Source organism: Kogia breviceps, chromosome 4 (assembly GCF_026419965.1).
Source record: "Kogia breviceps isolate mKogBre1 chromosome 4, mKogBre1 haplotype 1, whole genome shotgun sequence".
Classification (NCBI taxonomy): Eukaryota; Metazoa; Chordata; class Mammalia; order Artiodactyla; family Physeteridae; genus Kogia; species Kogia breviceps.
The window spans coordinates 41,949,241-41,968,056 of NC_081313.1; the positions used below are offsets into that span (position 1 = coordinate 41,949,241).

The 18,816-nt window shown below is 38.2% G+C and overlaps 2 protein-coding genes across 3 annotated transcripts in view; one reads left to right on the forward strand and one right to left on the reverse strand.

Annotated features, from left to right (window-relative positions):
• The window catches only part of CDC20B (cell division cycle 20B), a 58,252-nt gene that overhangs the window by 34,754 nt on the left and 4,682 nt on the right, over positions 1–18,816 (reverse strand). The gene's annotated exons all lie outside the window — the stretch shown is intronic.
• GPX8 (glutathione peroxidase 8 (putative)) lies at positions 11,647–16,363 on the forward strand. 2 transcript variants are annotated; one of them, XM_059061144.2, is made up of 3 exons: positions 11,647–11,869; positions 12,462–12,723; positions 15,755–16,363. In XM_059061144.2, the coding sequence occupies exons 1-3, from the start codon at positions 11,666–11,668 to the stop codon at positions 15,916–15,918; spliced, it is 630 nt and encodes a 209-aa protein (XP_058917127.1). In that variant the 5' UTR covers positions 11,647–11,665; the 3' UTR covers positions 15,919–16,363. The 2 variants fall into 2 exon arrangements, with proteins under 2 accessions (XP_058917127.1, XP_058917128.1); XM_059061145.2 differs by lacking the exon at positions 12,462–12,723 and having other exon boundaries at positions 11,655–11,869.

The window sequence follows — 18,816 nt, forward strand, 5'->3', positions numbered from 1 at the left end:
GCCATTAGAAATTAGGGAAATGAAATCAAAACCACAATGTAGCACCACTTCATACTCACTAAGATGGCTATAGTCAATCAATCGACCTATCTATAACAACTATCAGTGAGGATGTGGAGAAATTAGAACCTCTGTACATTGCTTATGAGAATGCAAAATGGTGCAGCTGCTGTGGAAAAAGTTTGGCAGTTCCTCAAAAATTTTAAACTCGAATTACCATATGACCAGCAATTCAACTCTTAGGTATATACCCCAAAGAAATGAAAACAGGTACTCAACTACAGGTACACAGATGTTCACAGCAGCATTGTTTATAACAGCCAGAGGTGGAAATGGATAAACAAATTGAGGGGGGAATGTATGTGTGCAATGGAGTATATATATGCCTGTATAAAAAAATGTATATGACTATTACTCAGCTATAAAAAGGAATGAAGTACTAATAAAATGCTATAATGTGGATAAACCTTGAAAATATTATGAAAAGTGAAAGAAGCAGACACAAAAAAGTCACATATTGTATGATTCCATGTATGTGAAATATCCAAAATAGATAACTCCATAGAGACAGAACACAGATCAGTAGTTTCCATGGATTGGGGAAAGGAGGAAATGGGGAAAAACTGCCTAATGGGTACGGAGTCTTCTCTTTTTTTTGAGTCTTCTTTTGGGATGATGAAAATATTTTGGAATGAGATACAGGTGTTGGTTGTACAACACTGTGAATGTACTAAAGGCCATTGAATTTTTCACTTGAAAATATTTAATTTTATGTTTAATTTCATGTTTTTTAATTTTTATGATTTCACCTCAATTTAAAAATAGGATTAAATTCAATAAAACACAAAAATGCTTATACTATACTACCAAGTGAAAAATGGACACCATAAAAGAGTATTCCAATATGGCCCTACTTCCTAACTATAAATGAAAGATAGGAAGGAAATATGCCAGAACATTAAGGCAGTGAATATTGGTTTTGTTTGGGTTTTTTAGTAAGTGTGTGTAAGGTGATCACCCGGTCGCCTGCAGCCACTCCAGCTGCTGGGTGGAGATCTCTCCCCTGCTGCTGCTCTGTTTTCCTCTAGAAACTGCCCCAAAAAGGGCACCTTCCCCAGAAAAAGAGAAGTCGGGAGCCCGAGGCCTTTGCTGTTGTGAACAGTGTTGTTTGGGTCAATTTTTTTGCCTTTCGATTGTTCTACCCTTGTTCTTGTTCTTGAGTAGGAACGGGAAAAGCTGAAAAGCGGGAAAGATAGAGCCCTAGAAACATAAATCAGGCGTCTCATCCTCAGAAGCCCAGACAAGGGAGCAGCAGGGAAGGAGCTGGCAGAAGCGGGCCTGGAGGGAGATATGTGGCCCACTCAGACTTTCATCTCCTACTTCTTGGTTTCTCTCAGACAAGGAAACCACAGATCCAGCTCAAAGACTAGAGAGACTCAGCCCCAGTCAGAGGGAGACTGGGTGGTGGGAATCTCTCTGATCGGAATGCTCGTGTTTCAGCAAGAAAGATAGTCAGAGGGGTACGTTGTCCCATGTTTTAACAGAAGTTATAAATTGAGACTTTTCCTATCAATTTCCCTACTTTTCAAAGTTTTCAAGTGATTCAAAAATTTTTAAACGCATGGGATTAAGCAAAGCATGCCTGTGGGCCCCATTCAGGCTGTGGGCTAGGCTAGGTCTGCAACCTCTGCAAACACCAGCGAAGCAGACCTCACCCTTCTAGGCAGCAAGAAAGGAGCAGCCACCATATTTGAAGATATATTTAACTTGCAACAAACATGATACTCTTGATCAAGCTTTTCCTGGAGTCCCAAATTTAAATATACATTTAAAAACAAAATAATCCTGAGTTTAAAAGAGGGAAAATAAAGAATAATTTGATATGTCAGCTAAGAAAAATGATTAAGAAATTTCACACTGCACTGACAATGAGCCATGTTTCTCTGGCTTGTCCACTGTCACTCTCTCCATACGGTTTCCCCACCTGGGATGCTCTTCAGCAGTTCTCTAGCCCACCCTTATGGCTGGGGTCAGCCACCAGCTCCTTCAGGAAAGTGTCTCTGACATTCCTTTCCTCCCCATTCTAAACTGGGTTGGGCAGCCTGTGGTGGGCTATATAATTGTGATGGTTAATATTATGCGTCAACTTGATTGAGCTAAGAGATGCCCAGATAGCTCGTAAAACGTAATTTCTGGATGTGTATGTGAGGGTGTTCCAGGAAGCATTTGATTCAGTAGACTGAGTAAAGAGATCCACCCTCACAAATATGGGTGGGCACCATCTAAACCACCAGGGGCCCAAATGCAACAAAAAGGCAAAGGAAGGGCAAATTCTCTCCCTTTGTGAACTGAGACATCCATCTTTTCCTGGCCTCAGACATCAGAGCTCCTGGTCCACAGATCCTCAGACTCCTTAACTAACAACGGCAGTCCCCCAGCTCTCGGGCCTTTGGACTTGGACTGAATCATACCACCAGCTTTCCTGGTTCTCCAGCTTGCAAATGGCAGGGTTGTGTGATTTAGCTTCCATAACCTCATGAGCCTCTTATCTATATCTATACCTATAACTATATCCCTGTCTATATCTATATATCCTATTCATTCTGTTTCTCTAGAGAATCCTAACACAATAATGGCCCCGTAAGATATCCATATCCTAATCCCTAAAACCTATGAATGTTACCTTCTATGGCAAAGGGTTTTCGCAGATGTGTTTAAGTTAAGGATCTTGAGATGGGGAGAACATCTTGGATTATCTGGGTAACCCCTAAATGAAATAACATGTCCTTCTAGAAGGAGGCAGAGGGAGATTTAACTACACACAGAGGAGAAGGAAATGTGACCACAGAGACAGAGACTGGGGTAATAATGCACAACCAAGAAATGCTGGTTCACCAGAAACGGGAAAAGGCAAGGAATGGCTTCTCCCCTAAAGTCTCCCCTGCTGATTCCTTGCCTTATGCCAGGGAAACTGATTTTGGACCTCTAGCCTCCATAACTGTAAGAGAATAAATGCGTGCTGTTTTAAGCCTCCAAATTTGTGGTAGTTTGTTACATCAGTCATTGGAAACTAATACACAGCACTCCTGTGCTTCCGTAGCTCACTATGTGTGCTTCCAATAGAGCCTGGTTACATTTTATTAATAATAACAGCATTTATCAAGCACTCAATAAGTGCCAAGCACTGAGATAAATGTATTAGAGGGTTTTTATTTAAACTTCATCACAACCCTATGAGATAGGTACAATTATATCCCCCGTTCTCCAGAGTCGGAAAGTGAAGGTTAATAGGTTTGAACAAGGATAACTTGAGAAAAGATATAGCGCTGATAAGTAGTGGATCCAGGATTCAGACCACTGCACACAATTGTACACAACATTGCCTCTATGAATGGCAGCCCCTGGAGCATGCAGTGCACAACCTCAGAACCAACCAGGGTAACCCAAGGTTTAAACTCACAAAGTGATTCAGTCCCCATGCTTTTAGTGCCTCTGCTCATGCTGTAGTCTCAATGTTTGTGTCCCTCCTCCCCCCACAAAAAAATCATGTTGAAATCCTAACCCTTAAAGGTAATGGTGTGAGTAGGTGGGGCCTTTGGGAAGTGATTAGGTCATGAGGGCAGAGCCCTAATAAATGGGATTAGTGTCCTTATAAAAGAGGCCCCACAGAGCTCTCAAGCCCCTTCTATCATGTGAGGGTACAACAAGAAGTCTGCAGCCCAGAAGACAGCCTTCAACCGACCATGCTGGGACCCTGACCTCAGACTTCTAGCCTCCAGAACTGTGAGAAATAAATTTCTGTTGTTTATAAGCTACCCAGTCTATGGTATTTTGTTACAGCAGCCCACAAAGACTAAGACGGCTTATATTCCACTTTTCTGATTATTTTTATGTCCTTCTACTATATTATCAATTCATTAAGACCGGAGATTTTGTATTTTCTCTTACTATCCTCAGATTATAAGACATTTAGGGCATCTAGGAGCTCATGAATAAATGAATGAATCTCTTCCCTCAGAGGCAATGAATCCTAAAAAACCACAAGGGGTTTAAGAAAGAATCCAGAGGCAAGGAAATAAGCTATTTTCTTTCTTTCTTTTCCATTAAGAAGAATGATTTTCAGATTGGACAGGATATAATAAACATTTCTGCAGAAACTGGAGAGTGAGATCAATTAAGCAATAGATATTCATCTGGGCAATTTAAATAATTTCAAGTCTCTGGGGCCGGATAAATGAAACCTCAGAACACTGACAACACTTCCAGAATGGATACTGATTAGTGATCTATGATGACAAGTGAGAAAATGCCCTCCCCCCCAAATTTAGATAGACGAGTGTTCTCCATGGTTTTCCAATAGGAAGAACAAGTAACTAGAAATAAGTAGCTTGTCTCCAGTAGCCTGGATCACACGAGTCTTACTGGATCCATGTTGGCCTGAATGAATCCGCCTGTGATGTACAGAAGGGGTTTTGTCCCTGGCCTAATGCTGTTCAGTTTGTTATCAGTAGTTTGAATGGAAATTTATTTATTGAAATTGTTTTTCCTAGAGTGAGAAGAGAGTTAAAATATTAAAGGACAGAGTAGGATTCAGAATAAAGTCTGGGACAAAGACCAAAATCAACAAAATTCAATTCAATAAGAATATGTGAAAAATTTTCCCATTTAGATTTTTTTCACAGCACAGGCCTAACATGGGAAAGAACTGATAAGAAGTGAAAATGATGGGCAGTATTAGACAACCACAACCAGAATGTGAGTCAACAGTATAATATAATTACTTTTTTTTTAAGTAGTACAATTTTAGGCCTTGTTAAGAGAAAAACAGTGTCCAGAAGAAAAGCAAGCAAAATCTGATTAACTCTGCACCGGTCAAAACTCATCTGGAGAACCGTGGCCAGTCTCGGAACTGTTCTTTTGGAAGGAGATGGACAAGCCAGGATTCAAAACTTGATTTTATTTGGAGGAAAGAGACTGCAGTGATAGGAGGGCAGGGAACACACAGTAAAAGAGCCACACATGAATGGAGTGAGGGCACCTGGGGTATCTAGTCCAGAGGAAAAGAGACCCAAAAGGAACTGTCTTCTTTAAAGAGAAGCAATTTATGACAAAAAAGCAAAACTTACTTTGTGTTGCTCCCTATGACAAAACTAGGACCAATGCATGGGAAGAGGCAAGTCTGTATTCAACACAAAGAACGTTCAAAGAGTTAGAACGCAATTGTTCGTAACATTTTGAATATACTGTTCTCAGTCAGCCCCTCCACTAAGGACATATGGTCTGTAATGGCACAGATGAACATTTTTTAATAGTTATGTATTTTAACGTGCATTTTTTAATGTTTTAAATTTTTCAATGTTGATAGAAAATTTTCCCTTATAAAAATTAATTTGAGCAAAATAAGTGACTCGATTTGGACAAAAAAAGTTAAGTAGCTAACAAATGGTATGCAGACAGGGCAAATCACTGAGGCAGTATGCAAATAACTACAGCTTAGGAAACACTGCTGTAGGTTGTGGTATTTCATCTTCAATGTTTTTAAATTTTTGTTCCAGGATCTATCTCCTGCTGAGGAAATGCCTGTCGCATAGTTTTAAATGACTCAAGTATTTATTAATAGAGAGGAAGAGGAAGATAAGGAAAATAAGACAAAGAAGGGAAAAAGGATGAATGACTTGATACTCCAAGCACATCAGTGTGCCTTGTTTACCTTTAGAGTTCACATCATATTGACACTAAATCGGGAGGAATTCAGGGCACCGGGGCCAAAAAATAAATAGAAAGGAACCTAGAGAGGTTAAAAATAAGGTCAGGAAGTAACAAAATGAAACAACTGGGAAAACAGAAACAAATATATATCTAGTGATAAATAATCTGACACACAAATATTCAGTGGGTGGGAAAAACCTAGACATTCCAAGGAAAGACATGCTGGTGATGCCAGGGTCTTTCTAGAACCTAATGGCAGAGACAAAAGTAACAGAGATGGTCCTTAGCTCTCAGGCATATCCCCCCAACCGCTCTTCCTTAGCCTCTGAATGTCTGCCCCTCCCACCTGCCCCACCACCAGCAGCCCAACACAGCAGCATTCTGTCCACAGGACATTTTGAAATCAGGGTCTAAATATTATTTAAAATTGATGGTGAAGACCAAAATATTTACTGTCTCATTTTTTAACTTCCAATGCCTCCTCATCCTAGGGAGCAATACAACCCAAGCAAAAACAATCAAGGTCAGATATCCTTTATTCTGCATTGCCAACATCTGCCACTGGGGGCTCCAGAGTGTCTTTAGCATCTACCCCTTCCTTTCTATCTCCCTCATCAAGGTTGCCTTCGTTAAGACACTATCATCTCTCAGCTTGAATGTTGCTCTGCAGGCTCTGACCCCTTCCACATAACTTCAGTACACGTCGCCAAGGTTTTGGTTGTTGTTCTCCATTCCCTCCCCTCTTCAGACCCTTACAGTGATTTCTTATAAAACTAAATGTCAGGACTTCCCTGGCAGTCCAGTGGTTAAGACTTCAACTTCCAGTGCAGGGGGTGCGGGTTCCATCCCTGGTGGGGGAGCTAAGATCCCACATGCCTCTCAGCCAAAAAAACCAAAACATAAAACAGAAGCAGTATTGTAACAAATTCAATAAAGACTTTTAAAAAACAATGTACCACATTAAAAAAAAAATCTAAATATCTAGTGATGAATAAAACCCCTTCACCAGAGTACTACAGCAATCTCACATATCACATTTTCTTCTAAGTAAACATATTTTGTCTATTACAGAGAAATAGTTTAATGTCATTAAAATAAGTTTGGTTATGAAGTTGAAAGTCCTAAACTCTAGTCTTGGTTGTCCCACTTACTAGTTCTGTGATCCTGGGTGAGTTATTAACTTCTTCATATTTCAAAGAATTGTTACATAATGTCTGTAAAGAGCTTTATACTACACTTGATCCCCTGTAATATAAATATATGTATATTTATATATTAAATATTAAAAATAGCTTTCTACAAACATGTTATTTATTTAGAATCACGGGTAGTACAAAGCTCTCACCAACATGTCATTTCTTTAGCACTTGGTTATTTGCTGCCTTATAATTGTTCCCTTGTTTCATGTGTGTTTTGTCTCCAAACTTGATTTCATACTTGTGTGAGGCTGCTTGTATCACTTACACTTTATTGTATCTTCTGCAGTGCCTTAGTGGGTTGACTGAGTCCACTGCTTTATCCCATTTTTGACCCAGTAGCTTCCCTTAACCTTGACCTTCAACCTCATCAATGTCTTCCCCCCTTTTAGGAAGCCTTCCTAGATCTTCTGAAAGAGCACTGGTGGGTTTTCTAACATACGATCCCCTAAGCAGAGAAATTTGCAATGTGGATTTATTTATAATCTGAGGATGGTCTTAGTATAGACAGAACATGTAAGCAATGATGACGATCCCCAGAAAGCTGAGAGATGATGAAATCAAATATATACAGAGAAAGACTCTGGCAAGGTCCAAAATCTATCTGTGGTCAGCACTGTGTAGGGTGGGTGTTCTCCAAACTACTGTCTTAAATGTTTGGTTAATGGGCCTGTATAGATATTTAGATATCATAGATATATATATACACATATGTTTATATCTCATGCTCCTAAGCCTTAAGAATTATAAAATTAAACTGGCTCTGATCTGATTTCATCCTTGATAAGAGACTTACTTAAGCTTTCCAAGTAGTTTTCAGATAGAGTGAATTTCTGGTCAAACGAACAAGAAACATCAGGTCTGCATAATTGTTTTATTTCTGGTGGTAAAAATTGGCATGCTGGCTTATACAGCAAGCTCTTGTAAGTTCATACAACATAATATTGGCCTTCTCAAGTCCTTTCCTCTCTGGATCACTCAATGGGAGATTCTTAGAAAACAATGGACTAGAAGCCAGCATAATGATTTTATCAAAATAATATCACCCTATGGAGTCCTGCCTGGGAGATGGTCAGTCAACATCCCTTCCAGAGTTATCACTCTGTCTCCTCCCTCAAAGCACAGTTATAATGGAATGAGTTTACATGGTTCAAATTACAACAGGTTCTATGAATTAACTTTTAAAGCTATTTGCTTAAACAGTCTGTGGAGTTAAAGTAGCTAGTGTAGACACAGAGACACGAAACACATCTACTGTGGGAGATAAAGGGAAACCAAAGAAGCTTGCTGCTCTGCAAACCAGAAAAAGATTGAGGTCTAAAGTTTCTCAGACTTAAATGTGCATTTGAGTCATGAGGGAATCTTGCAAAAATGCAGATTTTGATTCAAAAAAGGCTGGGATGGGGCCTGAAAGGCTGTGTTTCTAACAAGCACCCAGGTGATGGCAGTGCTGCAGACAAGGACCTGACTTGGAGAAGCAAGGGCAGAGAATTTAAGCTACATAGCAGTTTTCAGAGGTAATATAAACACAGGCACTTTGTCTCTTTCAATAACTCAGCTAGAGAGCACCAAAGTAAAGTTATCACAGTTAAGAAGTGATATAATACATTTTGTATTAGTATTTGTATTTTTAGTTTTTACTAGAAATTATATTTACAAGAGAATAGTTTTCTTTTGTATCCATTCTTATAAGGTCCCAAGACTGGGAGTGAAGTGGTTTATGTTCTCTGACAGGTTTATGTGCTTAAGCTGTGGGCATTGCTCAGCTACCTCCAAACACATACTCCAGGAGCAGGGACCAGAGCAGGGCTGACAGCCTCCTTAGCATGTCCTCTAAAGCTCCGAATACCTAACAGTGATGGGAAGGGACTCTCACAGCTTCTCAGATCATTCTGTGCACTTTTCTAGCACTTTCTGGAAACTTACCACAACACCAACAGTCAGACTCTAGTGGAACAAAGAACCTTCATTCAAAACCTGCTATGTATCCTAGAACAAAACATTTCACAATTTGTATGGAAACACGAAAGACCCCTAATAGCCAAAGCAATCTTGAGAAAGAAAAACGGAGCTGGAGGAATCAGGCTCCTGGACTTCAGACTATACTAGAAAGCTACAGTAATCAAGACAGTATGGTACTGGCACAAAAACAGAAATATAGATCAATGGAACAGGATAGAAAGCCCAGAGATAAACTCACACACATATGGTCACCTTATTTTTGATAAAGGAGGCTAGAATATACAATGGAGAACAGACAGCTTCTTCAATAAGTGGTGTTGGGAAAACTGGACAGCTACATGTAAAAGAATGAAATTAGAACACTCCCTAACACCATATACAAAAATAAACTCAAAATGGATTAAACACCTAAATGTAAGGCCAGACACTATAAAACTCTTAGAGGAAAACATAGGCAGAACACTCCATGACATAAATCACAGCAAGATCGTTTTTGACCCACCTCCTAGAGAAATGGAAATAAAAATAATCAAATGGGACCTAATGAAACTTAAAAGCTTTTGCACAGCAAAGGAAACCATAAACAAGACCAAAAGACAACCCTCAGTATGGGAGAAAATATTTGCAAATGAAGCAACTGACAAAGGATTAATCTCCAGAATATACAAGCAACTCCTGCAGCTCAATATCAAAAAAACAACCCAATCCAAAAATGGGCTGAACACCTAAATAGACATTTCTCCAGAAAAGATATACAGATTGCCAACAAACACATGAAAAGATGTTCAACGTCACTAATCATTAGAGAACTGCAAATCAAAACTACAATGAGGTATCACCTCATACCAGTCAGAATGGCCATGATCAAAAAATCTACAAACAATAAATGCTGGAGAGGGTCTGGAGAAAAGGGAACCCTCTTGCACTGTTGGTGGGAATGTCAATTGATACAGCCACTATGGAGAACAGTATGGAGGTTCCTTAAAAAACTAAAAAAAGAACTACCATACGACCCAGCAATCCCACTACTGAGCATATACCCTGAGAAAACCATAATTCAAAAAGAGTCATGTACCACAATGTTCATTGCAGCTCTATTTACGATAGTCAGGACATGGAAGCAACCTAAGTGTCCATTGACAGATGAATGAATAAAGAAGATGTGGCACATATATACAATGGAATATTACTCAGCCATAAAAAGAAACGAAATTGAGTTATTTGTAGTGAGATGGATGGACCTAGAGTCTGTCATACAGAGTGAAGTAAGTCAGAAAGAGAAAAACAAATACTGTATGCTAACACATATATATGGAATCTAAAAAAAAAAAAAAGATTATGCAGAACCTAGGGGCAGGTCGGGAATAAAGATGCAGACCTACTAGAGAATGAACTTGAGGACACCAGGAGGGGGAAGGGTAAGCTAGGAAAAAGTGAGAGAGTGTCATGGACATATAAACACTACCAAATGTAAAATCGTTAGCGAGTAGGAAGCAGCAGCATAGCACAGGGAGATCAGCTCAGTGTTTTGTGACCACCTAGAGGGGTGGGATGGGGGCGTGGCAGAGAGATGCAAGAGGGAGGAGATATGGGGATATATGTATATGTATAGCTGATTCACTTTGTTATAAAGCAGAAACTAATGCGTCATTGTAAAGCAATTATACTCCAATAAAGATGTTTAAAAAAAGAACTTGCTGTGTGCCCTAAACAGGACATTTTCTAAGGTGGCTAAAGGAATCATGGATTTCAGGATATGCAGCCCTCAATTCCCTTTCCATATATGCCCCTAAAGTTTTCAACAAATTTAGGCCTCCTGTAGAAAGTGACAGCCACAGAAAAAAATGAAGATAATAAGCAACTAGATGATGCACCCAAGTAGGATGGGGGAATGGAGTGTTTTTGCCTTTAGTGTAGAAATATCTTATTTAATTATTAAAGTCCTGCTTTATTATACAGTTCAGTATTTTTCTATCTACAGTTTGCAGCCCATTGGTGAACCTTGAAATCATTTTCATGGTTCAGAACCAGGCTGTTTTAAAAATGCAATAGACCAGGGTGCAACACAGTTCAAAGAGGAAGTATCATTGTACTGAGCTATATTGTAAAGTGCATTTCTTACTATGCATCATAATCAAAAGTTTGAAAAATCACTGAACTATAGCTTGCTTCATGGTAGAGGAGGGTTTTTTTAGAGCCATAATTGTTTTTAATCTATTTATTTTTACTGTATTCACCTGGCATTGCCTTAGCTAGATGAGGTCATAGCGAGTAGCCTTTTCAGAAATTTCACTGCCCTTTCCACTATAAATTCCTTGAACTCATATAGCTTGCTTAAGCCATGTGCATTATATATACACATATAATATTAAATTCCTATAGATCATGTGTCATACTAACAGACCAATTTAATTGACACTCTGAACTATTCCTGGGTATTATACACCCAATTCCCTCCATCCAGTCAATTGCTGGGAGCACCTCACAGCTTTCCAGTTACAAGGGCACCATCTTCTGGTGAAATATTTTCTTTCTTGGGCTGATATTAAAGAGCTACCAAAAATGTCCTGATTTTTCAAGCAGAAATTGCAACTGACATCATCATTGATATTCTTTAGAGCTTTTTACTTCATTCAGGAGTTTCACTCCGTTCTCAATCTGAGAAGGGTCTTTCTATTCCTCAACCGTGAGAGGAGGTAGTCTGTCCTTCCTGACTTTCCGTTACACTAAGCTGGTTTCAAGTTTCAGCTCCTCCTTGAATTCCAGCCTGCTGAGACTTCCCTCTAGAATCATCCAAAATGGAGCCTCTCACAGCCTACCCTTTGAGATGTTCAGGGCCCAAAGCAAAGGTATTTGCAGTTTTGCTGTCTATGGTTCTATGTACAGTAATGTTATTTCTTCTACAACTAAAATTCCTAAAACCTAAAATCAACAGCTTTTATACATTTGAAGTGAAAGATGCAAATGGAAGAACGGTTTCTCTGGAAAAGTTTAAAGGCAAAGTAAGTTGCATCTTCTGATTTTTATCTCTGTTGTTTGTCCGTGTTCTCTGCTTATTCTCTTAATAGTCCATTTTTCACTGTTAAACGGTCATATTATAATTTAGTCTTCAAAGTAATGCTATTAGTATATCACTTTAGCCATCAGAGCTCTCAGTTTATATACTTCTAATTGATAACTGATTATGTTAACTGTTTGCTTTAAGTGCTGGATTAATACTTTAAGTTGCTTAGGAAATTCTTTGAGTTAGTAATGTGAATATGGAGTATTCCATATAATGTGAATATGAAAGTATTAATTCCATAATCTAACAACATTAAAAAGCACTCTATCAATAATCATATTTTATCTTTTATTAAAAAAAAACTTCAGTTGAGTACATAGGGCTTTTTCAATGGTCGTGATTTTTCAGTTTTAACTCATGCATCCGCGTTATGATTTTCAGCAGAATTGGGTATATCTAAAAATATGAGATAACCATCTATCAAAGGTTGTGTTCCTCCAAAATGGTTTAGGATTTTAACTACTTGCAAATATTTTTTTAATCTTTTATTTGCTTCACTTTCCGGTTGGATTTTTTTCTTTTTCCGGGAGGTTGCACTAGTTGTAAACGTGGCTAGTGACTGCCAACTCACAGACAGAAATTACTTAGCACTGCAGGAACTGCACAAAGAGTTTGGACCATTCCACTTCAGCGTCTTGGCTTTTCCATGCAATCAGTTTGGAGAATCGGAGCCCCGCCCAAGCAAGGAAGTAGTATCTTTTGCAAGAAATAACTTCGGAGTAACATTCCCCATCTTCCACAAGATTAAGATTCTAGGACCTGAAGCAGAACCTGCATTTAGATTTCTTGTTGGTAAATATCTACCTTGCCTCACCAATTTAATGTTTTTAATTGCTTTTCATTTTTAAAACAAATATACCAGGACAATACATTCATTTGAAATGTTTTAGTGGGAAAGTTTTATAAAACTATCAAAGAGCTAGATTCTCATCCTTTGTGACTTTCTAGAAGTTATGCTTCCCTGAAATCAATGTTTTAACTTCTTGGATGGCAAAATGAATCTACTCCAATGTATTTTATTTTTATGATCATTTTCCTGAAGAATTTACTTTAAGTGTGGTCATGGCTATTGTCACAAAATATTTCAATTCTCATTTAACTAGCATGTGGGCAAATATCCCTCCCCAATATTAAAGCTATACACCCCACATCAATATTGCTGAGCATTATTAGTTGAACTTATCTTTGTGGTTAATTTTATGTTGCCTTACTTATCTAAGATATTATCCTCAAGGGTGAATAATATGTTTGTCAGGTGGTTTTTGGCAAAATTCAAAACAATATATCTTGATTTTTTTTTTTGGAGGAGGGTAGTGTTAGGCTATATCTGTAATTAAGCTAGCTACAGAAACCTATTTAAAGAGTTTCCAGCGTAAATGTGGTGCAGTATAGTGACTAAAAGCTAAACTTTGGCCCCAGTCTGTGTTGAAACCCCTGCTCTTTTACTTTTGCTGGGTGGCTTCAGGCACATAATTTCTCTGTGCCTGTTTCCTCTTTTGTAAAATGACGTTATCAATAGTATCTACCCCCTAAGATTGCCTGGAGGATTAAGTGTGTTAATAATAAAAGTAAAGTACTTATTCACATACAGCTTACACTGTGGCAGACACTATTCTAAAGGACATTCAGCTAATGTCCTCTCATCTAACTTATATAGATGACAGCCTCAGTCATTTTTCACTGTGGGTAATTTGAGTTTTGCTAAAACCATGACCTCAGCCAGGCAATCAAGCTTCCAATCAAACAAACCAGCTAATGATGTTCTATAATATTTCATTTAAGTATGAAATCAGAATCATCCAAAAACATTATATTCAGTTTCTAGGAAAGTCAATATAATGCCTAACACCACGAATAGCAACTAAAGTGAGGTCTTCATTCCTTTTATTTCCAGGATGCACAGGGGAAAAAAAGCCAGAGCATGTGTCCCGTAATCATCTCTCAATTACAGCAGCCAAATACTTGGGCACAATAGCTCCTAGGTCCTTCCCCTTTGTCACTAAAAAAGCTTCTGAAACTCCACTTACCCTGTGTAATCAAAAAAGTAACAGTGATTTAAGGTTTCGCTAAAGTTAAATGAAGCTCCAGAGACAAAGATTATGAGTTGATGGCCAAATGAAAATTAGATCTTTGAAAACTGGCCACAATGGACAGTACCTGATCATGCACTCACAAACAAGATGGCTCTGTACAGGTGTACAGGTTGTTCACTAAACAGGAGTAAGGAGGCAAACGGGGTCTGAAACACAGGCGAGTGCAAGGTATGTGCCGAGGGACTGTCCCCAACTGGAAGGGTATCTTTTTCTAATTCACACGAAGATGTTACACTGACTAGAGAGAGCCCTGCCCTGATGGGCATTATCTTTAAAAATACATTTTCCATCATAGAAAATGGCTATTTTTCAAAGCGATTTTAAGAAGGCTTTAGTTAATAATATGATGTTCATACCAAGTCACTGATGTTTGAGCTAATCAGCAGCACTATTAATAATGAAATAACCAGTGTAAATGCTTGGCACAGTACACAAAATAAAACACGTATAAGTACATATTAGGCTACTTTTCATTCATTATTTTTAACCTATGCTCCTGCATTTGTTCTTTCCCAAGCATAAAGCAAAGTATCCCTCAATTTTAAAAACTCTAGGCAGTGTGTTCCTTCTACCTACCTCATCAGCAACGTTTTTGAAAGGATAGTTAACATTTGTTTTCTCCACTTCCCTGTCTCTGCTTCCTTCTTAGATCACTGTGTTTGGCCTCTCACTCCATAACTCTCCCGAGCCTGGTGGGTCTCGCTGCCTGTGACTTCTACTCTGGCCCCTTTTCTTCCTCCCTTGCAGGTTCCTCTTTTCCTCCACCCTTAACTCTACTGATCCTCAGGATTCTACCACATCCACATGGGCTCTCCTTACTCTGTCCCCTTTCCCTGGGTGAGCTCCTGCTCTTAATCTCCGAAGCCTCCTCTGATTGGGTGTCCCACATAACCTGAATCTCCCTGTGTACAAAAATGAATTTGTCATCTTCCTCCTAAAATCTGTTTGCTTTGCCATGTCCCCTATTTTAACAGCACGAGCTCTGCAAATAGGAAGGTCTAGATATCAATCCAGGCTCTACCACTCACTAGCATGTGACTGTGAGTCCAGGCCTCCATTTTTCTCATCTGCAAAATGGGGATAATAATAATATCCAATGTTTACAGGGTTGCTGTAAAGATTAAAGGAGAGGATCCATTTAAAGCACTGAGCATACATTACTAGGCACATAATATATTTTTTCTCATGTTAGTCAATAATAATGCACACAAATCCTGTATGATATAAATAGAAAAAAACTTCTACATTTCTTACCTAAATTAAGATGTATCAAAGGATATCTATAATTATTTAGAATTCCTTACTATATAATATGCAACAATATTAAAAACATATATATATTTACTACAAAAAGTAATCCATACATTCCTATTACCAAAGACATTTAGAACATCACTTTATCTTTAAAAAATGTTAAGAAACTGAAAGTTTTCAGCTAGTGACAGGGTAAATTTTTTGTGGGGGAGATCAACAAATCTAAAATAAACTAATTTATTTCATTTCTTGATTCTAGGTCAGTAGAATCATCAGTGAAGTCACCAAGTATATAGAAATCTGGTTACACAAACTTTGAGTTGTTTTGTTTGGGTGTTTTGTTTTTTGTTTAGTTTGGTTTTTGAAATTATGACAATCCTAGAACTTGATTCTAAAGTTGTAATTTATGCAGATACTAACAAAAATGAAAATCTTGACAAAGAATTTACTCATGAAAATATATTCTGATATTTTAGATTCGTCAAACAAGGAACCAAGATGGAACTTCTGGAAGTATCTGGTCAACCCTGAAGGTCAAGTTGTGAAATCTTGGAGGCCAGAGGAACCCATTGAAATCATCAGGCCTGAGATAGCAGCTCTGATTAGACAAATGATCATAAAAAAGAAAGAGGATCTATGAAAATGCCATTGAATCATTCTAAGGCAATAGTCAAAATACAGAAATGTCTCCATGAGGGTTTGATCCCATTTTAAATACTCTGACAATTAAATGTGGCACTGAAGGATGACTTTCCTTTTATGTTATCTTGTCAGTGACTGGTAATGAATGTCCCCACGATAGAGATGTTACCTAAAGCAAAAATGAAGAGTAGCCAAAGACTCTAAATGAAATATATTAAATACTTCATCTGACCACACTAAATAATTCAGAATACAGTCACCAATGTGCTTCAATATCCTATTGTCTGACTTGACATTTTCTAGTATCGTTCTTGATGGAAATGCCAACACACTAGACCACTGTTTGAATTCAAGACACTGTGTGACATTTCCAGAGTAACTAATTATAAATGATTATTTTTATGTAATAAAAAGCAAAATAAACACTGAAAATGTGAAATATAGATTCTAATCCTTATGTATTTTTATTTGTTTCAGGTACATGATTTTGGGGTTTGGGGGTTGTTTTTTTTAAGTACAGGTTCATGGTATGTTTTACTACACCTGGCCAAATAGTCACTTATAAATGACATTATCACAACATTTGAAAAAGGCTTCATCTTTCTCAATATTTATTATTTTCTAGAAGAAACTCAAATTCCATAATCAGAATATTAACACTTCAGTCTGTATTTTTGAGTGAAAATCCCAAGTGTAAGAAAAAAGCCATGAGTATATGATCATTCAGCTTGATTCCCCTTCAGGTTAATTTTGATAAATTCCTTACAGGTTAATTCCATACAGGTTTTGGTTAATTCTTTACAGGTTAATTCCTTACAGGTTCCTTACAAGTTAATTTTGGTTGCAAATCTAGTCAGACTAGATAAGCCATTTGGAAAGAATTCAATGTTGCATCATTCTCATGGCTGTAATAAGAAGAATCAACTGCAAACAGTCAAAACTCTTAATGAAGAAAAGGGAGTGATTGCAACTACATGATTCTTAGAAACATCAGTAATCACTGAGCCTTTTGATAGAGTCACAACATACCTTTTCTCCCAAGGTCCTGATCTTTACGTTTTGTCAGCCTTCTAATTATTGGCTAAAAAAGCCACCTGCCAAGTTGATGAAGGTTAATTATTGCCCCATGAAATATATATTCATTTCATAAAGGAATTAAACAGGAATACTGGAGTCAAAAAATAATGTGAAAAAACAGTCATGTAGAATTTGGCTAAGAAGGAAGACCCAATCTAAATAACTGTGAATTGGCTCTCCAATTCTGACCTGAGAAGTGAAAGTGAAGATTCTTTTTTATGGTGAAATCAGTAGTGCCACCTCAGTAAATAATTCTGCAAAAGTGTTTAAAGTTCTTAAAAAAATCAAATATATTTCCTGAAATACCTTCTACTTCAACATATATGTCCAACCCCCAGCTCTGAATGTATTTAGTAAGCTCTCTGATGGGGGCGGAGGTGTGGTTCCCCTTAGGTCAAGAGGATGTGCAGAGGCACCTCAAGAATAGCAGTCAATATGGTTAAAATAGTATGTTTTATATTATGTGACTTTTACCACAATAAAAAAGACATTAAAAAAAAAAAAAAAAAGGAAAGAATGGTGGTCACTGTGTGAGCAAAGCCCGCTTCTACCTCTCACCAGCGGCAGGGCCTTGGGCCAAGCTCGACTACTTTTCAGTTTCCTCACCTATAAATTGGGGGTGGGGTCAAAGTGAACAAAAAGCCCCTTCCAAGTTCCCAAGGTCTTTCAAGTGATCAGGAATCAGTACTAACCTGGATTGTTGCTGAAGAAATGGAAGCCACCTCATTAGTCTATCTGTCTTTTGCAAGCTTGCCCCCAAAAAGCCTGTTAGCAATTTGAATTCTGGGCCTCTAAGCAAAATTTTATTTAGGATAATCCCTCCAAGTGTTGCTTCTGGAACACTCTTGCTGTTTACCCCTGCTTACGACTTCCATGAGTTCATATCAGCGCTCCAGGACGGCTGGGGTGCTTATGTGCTCACAATCAGGGTGTGAACAGAAGTGTATCTGCCAGCACCACAGAGGTTACGTAGACACCCCGCTGCCAGACAGAGGGTAGTGAGCTGGGGGACGACCAGGACTGTCCCAGAGAACGCAGTTGAGATGTCCATCCTGCCCCAAATCACTAGTTCTCTCCAAGGCCATAAAAAGTGGGTTTTTCACTTATATATCTCCAAATTTGGTTGCCTTATTCAACCTATAATCTCTACTAGGTTAGGCTTGATTCTCTCCTCTTGCCCCTCTGAGTATGCAGGGAAGGCAGGTAGGGATTTGAAAAGTGTGTCATACAGGTGTCCATTCAGGGTTCTGTAACAACCAGGCTATGTGTGATGAAAGGGAGGAGAGCCATTTGCTGATGTGCTGCCACCCAGACCTCAAATGTCTCATATGAATACAGTCAGGCAAACACACAGAGAAAAAAAATGCATTTGTCTTGCACTGAGCACAATACCTTCTCTACCTCAGCATCAAAAAGTCTGGGACATAAACTGCTATGAGCTGCCTGAACTGAGAAGTATAACAAAAATAGTAGGCATCCCATAAAAGAGTATGGCAGTTGCCCTCCTGACAAAGGAACAGGACAAAATCAAATGCTTTTAACTGTGGTTAATAATTCATTGACGAAGTTTGTTTTGGTTTGTTTTATTTGGGAAGTGGAGAGGAGTACTTCCTACTGACTCCTGATCATCATCTTATGGCAGATGTAAAAATACAGAGTGTTGGAGAGTGGAATAAATATGAATTTGCCTGAAATATTCCCTAAAAATAGTACTTCATTTTTGAAATTGCGTACTAATTATAGCATACCTATAGTATGTATATATGTACATATACATAATTCTTAATAACCATAGTATATATAGCATATATACAGTGAT